At 41.7% G+C, this 12906-nt stretch overlaps 1 protein-coding gene across 4 annotated transcripts in view; it reads right to left on the reverse strand.

The window, feature by feature from the left end:
- Nucleotides 1–3999: 3999 nt before the first annotated feature.
- ASH2L (ASH2 like, histone lysine methyltransferase complex subunit) overlaps nt 4000–12906 on the reverse strand; it is a 271360-nt gene continuing 262453 nt past the window's right edge. For all 4 annotated transcript variants that reach the window (XM_078668167.1, XM_078668168.1, XM_078668170.1 and 1 more), the window contains one exon: nt 4000–4670. In XM_078668167.1, coding sequence (XP_078524293.1) covers nt 4563–4670 — 108 coding nt within the window. In that variant the 3' untranslated portion in view covers nt 4000–4562. The remainder of the gene's footprint in view (nt 4671–12906) is intronic.

A 12906-nucleotide genomic window follows, 5' to 3' on the forward strand; every position in this document is an offset into this window, starting at 1 on the left:
TGTGTATGGTGTTCTGTGCCCGTGTGGAAAAGCTTACATAGGAAAAACAAACCTGGAAATTAAAACAAATTGGATTACAAATCCAGAATCTGATGTAAAATACTGAAGCACCTATGGTAAAACATTTCTTAGAGGCAAATCATACAGTGATATAAAATGGACAGTGTTGAGACGTTGAAGGAGCCAATAATTTTGAGAATTCTCTGTTGAGATTGGAAGAACAGATTATCCTATGCTTAGAAGGCAACTGAGATCTGCACCAATGAGTTATAAGAAAAACAAAATTTTTGTATTAATGCTAATAAATCAGCTCTTCCATTTTGAATCCATTATAGGATCAACACCAGGGTGCAGGGACCACTTTTAATAATCTAGTTCTTTCCGACACTAAAGATGCATATTCGATGATCAAAAACGACATAACATGAAGCACTTGGTAATACACCAATTCGAGCATCAAAGTTCTGGAAGCTTTCAATGTTTTCTCAACAGGTCCATACACTACTGCCTGGTTATAAAAATGCCTGCCCCACCAGAGTTTCTATAACTTAGAGAAGTCAATATTTTATTTTGTTTATATGGGATCAATTTAAGCCCCTCAACCCCACACCGTACCCCCATCAATATATGCTTATTGCAAGAAGACTACATTTACCATGATGTTTGCACACGGAATACTTTTGACCCGCACACACCTCAGCTTTATCTGGAAAATGTTGTTTGCACAAAAGCAAGAAGCATTGATTGCACCCTTCTAGATGAAACATCCTAGTTGTAGCGATATTAACCCTAGACCCTCATCCTGCAATCCTCGTGAGGCCAGAGAAACCAGCACCTTACTACACTATGGAGCAATGCGAACAGGTGTAATAAATATAATTAAGTTCCCCATACCCGGCACAGACCTTGCTGATGACAATAAAAGGATTAATTAGATTTTCTGTCCACTTGCAGTTCATGCTGTAGCCTAGTCCATTCAATTAAGAGAGGACCTGCCAATCAGGAAATCTCACTACTTTCATTTTTGTAAATTAGCAAACATTATATCGACTTTTCCTTGTCAAGCTCCCCATTATTTATTATATGTGGCCCAAAGAGGTACTCAAAATGTGAATACCCCTAGGGAGCCAATTAAACAGAACAGCACCTCTGCATACATAAGCACAGAGAGAAGCATGGATTAAGCCTTTTTAAACAATGGGGCATTTACCCTATATCTCTTTCAGGCACATTACTATCTTAATACCTTCACATTTTATAATCACTTATATGCATGTTTTATTTTATACAAGTGTCACTAACCATCTAGTGGTGCCCTGAGGACGACCTTCATAACAAATAGTTTACCTTACAGAGGGCGGAAACATTTCGCGCGAACACACAGGGCTGAGGAGCGTGAGGCCAATTGGTAGACAGTCCCAGATTTAAAATTTCTTCAAGATGAACCACTAACAGAAGGGACATATAGAAACACTTCACTCCCTAACCATACAGGAACACTGGTTTTTTAGCTGTTAGTGATAATCCAAGTATATTGCGTGTGTGTATGTATACGACACTTAACATCAACATATGTGGACACTTTAATATAAATCTTGATATATATATTCTTTTTGATTTGAACACAGTTTATTTCCTTATGTTTGTTTCAAAAGTTTCTATGTATGCTTTTTATTAACAAAACGATTACAAAGAATTAGTTTATTTTATGGTTTCTTTACTAACGGTTTATGCTATAAAGTATAGATTTGCTTTACTATAAGAAACATCTATCTAGACCATATGATGCGTTATTGGGATAAAAAACACTTACGTTTTTGGGAAGTGATTAGTGTATATACATTGGATTGGTTTTATTGCATACTTACCATAAGGAATTCTTTTGTTCATGATCAGCAAGGAGTCTTCATTGTATTTGTTATTTTGATCCCTTGATCATCTGCGCTTAACTGAATCAAACACTGTATCAGTCGCCTGTGACGTTATTTGGTGCTTTTATGTCTAGCTGTCTTTTGACATCTTCCTCCTCTCCGTTTCTGCAAACTACTAAGCATGGGAGCACTTCTCTTGTGCCACCTCCATTTCCTCAAGGTTTTACTAATTGCTCAACAGCCTAAGGTCTCTCAACTTAATGTTTTGTGGTGACTGCTGTGGCATACTGCGCTCACCTCTGTTTCTCACTTGTCTTCATGGTCTTGGGAAGGAACTCCTCAGAAGTATCAGACCACAGAGTTGTAGTCCTTGGTCAGGTAAAAATTACATATGTCATGGCTTTCCTTTTTTGCGAACTGGTGGGGAGCACTTAAAGCAGAATCTAAAGGGGATATATTCCATCCCTGATGTACATTCTTTAAATTTAAGCAGTCTGTGTCCTTCCGACAAAAAAGCCCTTTGGTTCCATCCAGGGCTTTTTGCTTTTTCTCCAACTTCTCTGCTCCAGGCTATGCTTATAAACCAAATGGAAGAAAAAGAATATGTAGATGGCGACCATGTAGAGGTGATTCTCGGGAGAGCACCTGACATCACAAGGTGATAAACAGGACACAAAATGGTAAGCCACATCGGAGGGGAGTAAGATAGACTGTAAAAGACAATTCGGGCCCAACCTCTAGGTGGTGGAATGAGGTACAGCTTGCAAATCTAGAAAAGACTTAGGGCCAGATGTAGGTAGCCCAATACCGGTCGGTAACGGCCGAAATTACCGAATTTCGGCCGTTACCGACCGGTATTGGGCATTTGAAACGTAGGGGCCAAATTTAAGGATTCGGTAACTTACCGAATCGATAATTTAAGTAATCAGTTAATTAGATTCCTTAAAATACAGATTCGGTAAATTACAGAATCCTTAATGTAGGGAGCACTCAAGTGAGTGCATTTCTGAGTTAAGGATTCAGTATTTACCACCAACTAAAAGTTGGTGGTAAATATCGAAAACCTTCGAAAAAGCAAATTTGTGCTTTTCCAAAAGTGCCATGTGGCAGAAATACATGCCCTTACGGCATGTACGTGTGCCACATGTGCACCCATGCACTATTCAGGGGTGCAACAGGCTGTCAATGTGACACCCTGCCACCCTTGTATGTCTTCCCCCTATTACCGATTCGGTATTTACTGAATCGGTAAATCCCATTTATTCCTATGGACCTCCAGGCCCATAGAAATGAATGGAAAATACTGAATCGGTAAATACCGAATATTACCGATTCGGTAAAATTTACAGAATCATTACCTACATCACATTTACCGATTCCTAAATACCGAATCAGTAAAATTCGGTATTTAGGAATCGGTAATATGCGATTACCTACATATGGCCCTTAGTCTACAAAATAATAACCCTACCGTACGTGTATACTGGTTGTGGCACCACAAGGTCACACTACTGCCCTAGTACTCTACTTAATACCAATTCAAGGACCATTCTGGGATGAAGATCATGGGTTAACCTCCCACTTGCACACAATTACCGGCTGAAGCACTGAACAAGGGAAAATCAGGACAATACTGCACTCTGGCTCGAAGCAATCCCTGTAAGAGGTCATGACCGTAAGAGGTGTCGAGCTGAACAGCTCCAAAATGAAAAACCTGCATGAGCTCCAGCTTTCCTCTCAATATTTAAACCTCTGTTTTGTAACCTAAGTTCAGAAACAACCAAATACTGGAATCCAATTTTGCGGTACAACGGTGAAACTGTTGAATGCACCAAGTCCTCTGCCTTGCACAACCTTCTATATCGACTTACAAAGCCATGTTAACTGATGGTTTGGCAACGCCCAGGACATAGCGGCAATGCACCACAATTCAGGTTGCCAAAACCCATGCATGTCATTTTCGAACTATTCGGCATACAGATTGTACCTCAAAAGCGCAATCAATTCCCTGCAAATTAAGCTGTATGTGACACTCGTAGGTGGATCTCATACATAATGCTCGGCAAGGGCTGCCATATCAAAACATTCACATCATGTTAACAAGAAAGGCGGTACATCAAAACTAAACTAGCATCACTTAAAGATTTTATTTAAAAGTATACAAGATACATTAGAAAGTGTAAATATTAGCTACATTTATGTCCGATACTTTGACTCTGTTAAATGCAGATGTATGAAAGTTTTATATACAGCAAAAACAAATACCACAGCCATTTTGTTTCAATGTCGCAGCAAACATTCCGTGCCTTCATCTATAATGCCCACTAGCTGAAACAAGCACCAGGGGAATGTTAAGGCAGGTTTACTTGCCAGCATTCCTGGCAAAAATACAACAAAGTACATTCATAAATAGTGGGGACATCAAAGTAATTGCTTCATGGATTTTAAGGACCAGTAGTAGTAGTATTTATCATGAAGTCTGCATGCTACTCTAAACAAACATTACTTAAGCACTTCTAAGTGAAGATAGCTGCCACAAAGAGGAGCACTTTGGTCAGGAAGCACAATGTAGCCTTCTTAGAGACTGTATTGCTTTGCTCCATTTACAGGTATGTAAAAGGGTTTGTGGGAGGATATGGGTGGAACACGGGCTTGACCAACACACTGACATGAGAATTTACACTAGGACATTTATCCTTCCCATGGAGGGCTTTTTCTGCCATCAACTTCAGTTTCCACATGGTAGAGTACATCGGCTAGCGTGTGCTCAACCACTGCTTCCCATCCCATGTCACTCATCTGTGGTTGAGGAGAGAGGGAAAACAGAAGGAAAAAAAACACGAATAATTAAAAGGTGGCGTTTGTTTTATTTTGAAATACATCTTACATTCACTCTACCAGCAATTGCTAACTTCAACACAAATCAAAAGAAAGCCATCAACTCATTTTTACCAACAATTGGGGGAAAAAGCCTGAAAGCAGTCTATCACACAAAATATATAGCAGGACACATCTGGCAGAATATTAATAAAAACAAATTTGGGCCAATCTAAAACGTTAATAATTCAACCCCTTTTCTATTGTGACCTAAAAAAAAATCTGCCTTGGTAAGAAAATGGTAAAGGAATAGGAAAAGATTCCGCTCCAGATATCACACCTTAGTCACTTTAGAATACAAACAAGCATTGGAAATGCAATAGGTCTCGCATTAGAAAAGTTGGAGCTATTGGTTTTGTAAATGACAATTTTTTTTAATGTGTTGGTCTTGAAAATAGCAAAATTAATAGCTTTGTCATTTACAATGCCAATAGTTTTGACTTTAGCAAATGTGACACCTATAGCATTTGTAATGCAATATGTGTTGTATTTACGTGACTTAGAAGTATTGATATTACAAATAACAATGGCTTTTATTTTTTTTAAATAATTAATACTTAAATAAAAGTTATTCTAAAAATCATTGGTTTCCTTTCTTTTCATTTGTATGTGCTTTGAACCACGTATTTGATAAAACATGCTTGCCTGCCATGTTCTACACAACACCTTTTTAATATGTCTAGACGTCTGTCAGACTGAAGAGCAAATGGAGACCTATTACAGTACCGAAGACATCAAAAGGATCCTGCAAATGGAGCATGCATTACTTGCCAGATTAGGCAAAGAGTTTATTGGGACCTGGGTAAAACAGCTAGTGTTTGCACAGAACCTGCGACCCTTACAGCTATTTACAGACACTCTTCTATCAACAAAACATATGTTCAGGTATTCCATATCAATATATATATATATATAACAAACTTAACTGAAATCTCTCGCATCAATCTTATGCAGGGTTGCCACCTCCCTCCATGCCATAGGGACATCATATTTCCAACAATGGGCTTTTTGACACCCTAATGCTTTCTGGGAGATTTACTCTGGGCTTGTGTCCATTGAACCAATTTAACTGACACACCGGATGCCAAAAGTTTGGGATGCCAAAAGTTTGTGAGCGGTCAGTAACGGACTTGAAACTATGTGTCCTATTGAAATTGAGCAGGGTTGAAACCCTACATTTTACATCATCAATCAGCCTATATCATAATGCATTTTAACAGATGATTTCAAGCCATCAAGAGGACAGCTGAGCGTTTGTTTATAAATCGTTGTTTGAGTGCATTGGTTCGAGTACAACAACTGAAGTGGACGGACTACATCTCCCAGAATTCATTAGCTTTCATACTAAACCCCGGGAACGGAGTACTGTGACATTGAGCGAACTAGTAAAACGTAGTTTTAAGCTAGTGATCGATATGCTCCACCGACTTTTATGTCTGCATTTACATGTGCGTCGTGCAGAAAGTGCGAGACTGCGAGTGTATAATTGAGTGACTGAGTAGGTTCGTGGTTGATTTGTGGGTAGGCGGGCGGGCGTGCGAGTGAAAGTTACAGTAAGAGTCAGTGACTTGGGGAACATATGGGTACGTTTGCGGAGTGGCCTGGGAATGAGAAGAGAGAGAAAGGGAGTTTGGAAAATGAGCGAGTTTGAGCGACCAGGTGACCCAGCGAGAGGGTAAACAAGTCGGGCGGCACAACAGGGGCAGAAAAAAAAAACGCGGCCGCGGAGCAGTCTGCTGTTAACACGCAAGGACACCCGCAGCATGAGTGCAGGGTCACTGCTCAATAAGAACGAGGTAGTGAGGGATGGGGCGTGCGAGACTGCGATTGTATAATTGAGTGACTGAGTAGGTTCGTGGTTGAGTTGTGGGTAGGCGGGCGTGCGAGTGTGAGTGAAAGTTACAGTAAGAGTCAGTGACTTGGGGAACATATGGGTACGTTTGCGGAGTAGCCTGGGATTGAGAAGAGAGAGAAAGGGAGTTTGGAAAAAGAGTGAGTTTGAGCGACCAGGGTGACCCAGCGAGAGGGTAAACAAGTCGGGCGGCAAAACAGGGGCAGGAAAAAAAAAAACGCGCCGCGAAATGAAAGTAAATTAAAAACGCGTCCGCTAAATGAAAGCCTTTGATGCAGCAAGGGGCGGAGCGGATCCATTTGAAGAGCTGCTGGAGGCACCAAGCTGAGGAACAGATGGCTGGCTTTGATGTGCACGGCGTTTTATGTCAATGCGCTTGCGCATTGAGCTTGCTTTTCACGGGCACTGCATGTAATCGCCAGTTTGGTTAAGCTCTGGATAAGCCCCTATATTCTCGCAAGCTCAATGCGCAAGCGCATTGACAGGCGAGACCTAAAAAGTGTATTGAGTGTTTATTAAAATCTGCAGAATTTCCTTCAATATTTTGGTAATACCTTTTACATGTGCCAGTCCCATCAGATCTTCTGTAAATAAACACATGTTTTGAGGAACATATTGAAAAACAGGTTTCTGCTGTTACTGAACCCAGTAACAAGAACATTTTGCAAATACGATCAAAGACCAAGAGAACATCACATACAATACCAGAGTTTTCATTCTACACAAACTAACAGAATAGAGGCTTAAAGCAAATAACAATTGAGCCGGTTTTAATCTTGCAACCAAATTAGAGTTTAAGATTGCTCCATAAAAAGTGGCCAGACCATTTAGTTCCATTCCACGTCATTCCACTAATTTGTCCTGTTGAAGGTACGGCTATTGGTGATAAAGTGGGCTCAGCAGAGGACAGATGTCAGAAGTGCAAATCTATTGAAAATGTAGGGTCATTTATACCTTTAGCTCCTCTGCTGTCAGCGGTTATGAAAAATTGTGTAACTAACCCAATGCGACGCACCAAATTTAAGACTACATTATCAAGGAAAACTTGAAAGATAAGGCTGTAATGTTGATGGCACAAGCTACGCCAGTCATTGCACAGTCTTCGGAAAATAAAGGTTGCTGAATGGTCATTCGTTTTTGAGCTTGGGTATTTCTTTGAAATAATAAACAGTAGCATATCTCCACTCAAGGATGGACTCTGAACACATTTCTTGTTAAGAGTTAATAAAACCTGGGATGCTACACACCCGTTGGCGTGGACCTAAAATAGGCCAGGCTCACTACAGTTCTCATCTAACAAAAATGTAAAAAGGGGAGACTATTATTTTATCAAAGGGTTCTTTGTGGGTAAGGAATAACCCAGCTGTAAGTGAGAACAGACATTTATGCAGTCATATAAGTACAGGTGAGTGGCTGGGATTAGACTAACTATGCAGTCTGGAAATGTCCCCACAAAACTACAGAAGCCAGACCCACGCCCCCTTCTCAACTTTAAAATACAGATCCCAATGACCTCTGCCTTGAGAAAGCCACAGGCCTGCATGCCGGAGCGAGTTAAACATATATTAGCTGTTTTCAAGCTCTGAACAGAAGATTAAAAGAAGTTCCTGGATACAACTAATAGATGTTTTTCTTTTTTTAAAAGAATGTATAAAAGGAATTATACTAATTACTGTAATGACCTTCCCTTATCTGACGCCAAAACATATATGCGCGTAGCATCCAAGGGTTTATTAACTGTTTATAATATGTGGAGCAAGAGGTTTAATGGGATCTGAAATACTTCTGGACACCAACCAACTGCTTTGGTTCTTCATTAATATGTCTAAACCTTCTCTTCGGGCATTAAAAGTGAGAAGTAAGGGTCCCAAGTACACCCTTCTTATCTTTCACTTGTAAACGCTCTCCCCTGAGGCGGAAAGCCGGGGGACTCTCTCTCTATTCTTTTATCACTTGCAGAGTATTGCTAATTGTTTGATCACGCAGCAAAATTTTTAACTGTGTAGATATTTTAATTGCAAATCAGATTTGCCCTTACCTCAGAGCGAGATTGCTTCGCTAGAGGCGCGAATTCAGGCTCCTCCTGGCTACAGCGCTGCCGTCTCCAGGCGCTGTCACGTGACCTGACCCACCTCACCCTCCATCTTGAGGGAGGGAGGTAAGGGTTCGGTCTAGTGCTTTCAATCCACCCGCCCTCCCCGTCCCTCCACATGTACAACAAGCATTTGCAATGCAATAGGTCTCGCATTAGGAAAGTTTGAGCTATTGGTATTGTAAATGACAAATATTTTATTTATGTGTTGGTTTTGAAAATAGTGAAATTAATAGCTTTGTCATTTACAATGCCAATAGTTTTAACTTTCGCAAATGTGACACCTATAGCATTTGTAATGCAATATGTGTTGTATTTATGTGACTTAGATGTATTGATATTACAAATAACAATGGCTTTTAATTTTTTTAAATAATTAATACCTAAATAAAAGTATTGTAATTTTTAATGGCAATAGCTTTAACTTTTGTAAATAACTTTTGTGACGATTACGTTCAGTGTATTTTATTGTGACGAAAATCCAAGAACAGAAGTGAAATATTAACATCTTTTTGTGACATTTGTAATAAAGCTTGAAACATTGAGAAAACATAATTGAACCAGTTGTTGTTGAATGGTTGCACAGATTGATGTATACCTTGCAGGGGACATTCCCATCCGAACAGCATGTTACGGGAATATTATGGTTTCCTAAATTAATTTGGCTTCTCTTATGGTCTGTTCACTCTGTACATGTTTAGTTGACTTCTGTAAATGTGATATTTTGTGGCTACTAAACAAGTGCATATGTGCATCTCAATGTTTAGTCAATAATTGGTGTAAATATACATTATTTCCATGCACACATTTGGTAATAGTCGTCCCACAGCCTGTGTATTGTGAGCAATGTGAATGCTTCACTTTCTTTACTTCTGGAGAGGGTAGCAAGGAAAGCTGATGGAGCAAGTAAAGTTAACAAAACCACAATACCGGATGTCTGCCTTGCTTCAGAGAGATCTGCCCTATATTCTGGAGAGCTGACAGTGGCCAAGAGCCATTCCACAGGAAAGGAGATCTGATTAGGGGGAGCTGTTGAGCAATCTGTAGATCTAATGAGGAGCTAAAGATCACAAACAACCCTTTAAGAAATGTTCTGGGGAAAAGGGTTATTCATTTGCAATACCTGAAGTGGTAGTACCTTAGGACATCTTGGTTCCTTGGCAACAACGCAAAAGGCTTCCTCATCACTGACCCTTGCTGATTGCAAATCACATCTGAATTACTTCCTACCAACCAGTGACCTTCTCCCTCCGTACCGTCCCGCTGTTCAACCACACTCCTAGCAGCATTGCTCAGTTCAACAGATAACAAAACACGAAAACAACTACAGTTAATCGCCTTTAACTTCCTGACCACAGAAGACTCGTTAAAGACTGACATAATAGCCAATGTGCCTTTACTTCAGGTGCTTCTTTCTGCTTGGTGGTCTAAACGGCCTTTTACTTTCTCGTTAGTATGTTTTAGCTGTTGGGAGTTCCGTATTCCATGCAATGTTTTATGGAGAACTGGCGGAGGACAACGATGACATTCGCATACCCGACGTGGAACATACTGCATTTCTCGCTATGTTGAAGTAAGCATTGTTATGTTGCCGGTCAATATGTACAATACATTTCTTATCATACATGTTAATAACAAATGCAATCACGCAGTGAATGAGCTGCGTTCTGCGAACGTGGCATTTCTGCTGCATCCAGTTGTTAAAACGTGCACACAGCGAGAAGCGTCCAGCTCAGCAATGCCTGCCTCAGGATGAGGGACGCACATTTCCTATCTCCTTACCCCACTTCCTGAAGAAGACGGGCGCTAAACTGGAAGCAGTCCCTAATCACTGGCCGCCAGAAAGTGTTCTTAAGTTTCTTCAGCATGCTGCTGCCCCCGCATCTCTCTATGGCAGATATCTTAAAGTAATGAGATTATCGGTCTGTCTTTAACAACCCTAGTCCAATTATTGAATCAAACGCTGAACTGTGGCAGTAGTTTGTCATCTGCGCATGGAACTGCCTTTCTGGTTAACGGAGATAAACCTTTTCCTTTGTTGAAGGCAGGTTATCCTTTCGCTGTGGACGTCAGTGTGAGGTTTTCATGGTGTGCTTTAGAAATCAGAGCCGCGTTTAAACCGCTATTTCAGAAACGATTTCCGAAAAATATTACATGGAACTCATTTATCTTCTAATTACAGCAATGCATTTTGTTGATATTAGGGTAATTCTTCTTGCTTATCAAGATTTTCCAATTATTCTGCATAATAATTACGATAAAAAGGCATTTAAACAATGTAGACTGCAGCAAATGTAGCCCATCCGATTACAGTATTTGGAAATACATTTTTGTACAAAAGTAACATACCAGCCTTGGAACCTTTTTTCACCCTCAAACAGGAAAGTGCTTGCTAATGAATTAAATAGGGCCATCTACCCTGCAAATCGCACCACCCTTCTAAATATTGGTCACCTCCATTGCCTTAAAAGAGAGTACCTATCACAAACAGTTGTCCAGCGCTCAGCTCGGCCCGGTGGTTGGCGTGGACCTCTCCAGAGCCCCTGCTCTCCGGCTGTGGTGACTCCGGCACGGGCCCGCCAGCCACCTCTGCATGCGGTGGGTGATCCATGGGCTGCGGGGCAGGGCAGGACCAGGGGTGGAGGCAGGAGCTGCGGAGCTCCGGAGAGCAGCCTGCGTGTGCCGGTCTCTCGCAGCACAGGCTGTTAAAAGAGCATCGCGGCGGGAGCGAGGGAGGGTTTGTGGGACGTCCAGCAGGAGTGAGAACCAGAGAGACAGGAGATTGGGAACGCGCGCGCGCGGCCGGCTCCGATCGCTTTCCTGAGCGTGCGCGCGCCAGTCTCTGTCTCCTGGGAAGCAGACTCCACAACTATAGTATCGCGCCTGCGCGATGCATATGGCTTTGCCATATGCGTCGCAGGCGCGAGACCTAAAAACACAGGACCTTCTCGTCCGCGCAGCGGGCGGGCGCAGCGGGCGCGCCAGAGGCGCGCCAGAGGCAAGCCCGTCTGCGCCCGTCCGCGCCGGGACCGGCCCCAGGGCCACAACCCCTGCCAGACTGGCGCCAAACATCGATCGGACCTATACCCAACATTGCCTATTGACACTCCGGCCACCACCTAACACTTGCTGTGCTAAAATAGACCCCTCCGAAATTCCCAGTGACCTCGCCACATACTGTTCCCATTGTACCTGCACAATACCTATACGATTACCCCCGCCAATACTAAACAAGCAAGGAACGAAAAGGTTGATGTTACAACTATCGCCTTGATTAACGCCCGCTCACTTTGTAAGCATAGGCAGGAGATCTCAGACCTTATAACTGATTTCAAACTGGATATACTGTTTGTTACAGAAACATGGACTGATGAATCATCAGAGCCAGATTTAGCTATTGCAGTACCTGAAGGATATAAAGCATACCGCCAGGATAGATTTAAACAAAGAGGGGGTGGACTGGCCATAATAGCCAGAGATCTATACCCTGTCAGAACGAATCCTATCCCATCTACATCTTGTGAAGCCATGCAGTTTGCTGTCAAGTTATCCTCCCTTTTTAACTTTAAAGGAATACTGATATATCGCCCCCCTGGAACGAAAACAGCATTCCTAACTAATATTAATACAACGATGGAATCAGTTGCCACTGAAAGTGTGTTCACGGTCCTAGGCGACCTGAACTTTCATTTGGACCAAGGTCACCTAACAGATACTGCCACCCTAATTTCCGACATGGAAATATTAGGGTTAAAACAACGGGTTACTTCCCCTACCCACTCAGCTGGCCATACCTTGGATGCCATATTTTCCAATGTAGAAGGTCTACAAATAACCAATATCCTACCCATGCGGTGGACAGACCATTACGCAATATTTGCGAAACTTACCATCAATACCCCGTCCAATAAGAAATCTATCTTAACACCTCAAAAACTTTTTAAAGATTGGAAAAATATAAATCAGGTCGACCTCAGATCAAACTTGGACTGCACTCGTCCAATGCTGTCCACCGAACCCAATTCTGCATTACTTCAATTTCAAACCTGGCTGGGCCAGGCTACGAATCAACTAGCCCCTACCAAAGTATTATCTAAAAATAGAGCCAAACCCACTGCCCCATGGTACAAGGAGGAATTAAGATCACAAAAACAAATTAACCGGAACAAGGAAAGGCAATGGAGGAAAACCTATGACTTAGCCAGTAAAGCAAG

Source organism: Lissotriton helveticus, chromosome 11, assembly GCF_964261635.1.
Source record: "Lissotriton helveticus chromosome 11, aLisHel1.1, whole genome shotgun sequence".
Classification (NCBI taxonomy): Eukaryota; Metazoa; Chordata; class Amphibia; order Caudata; family Salamandridae; genus Lissotriton; species Lissotriton helveticus.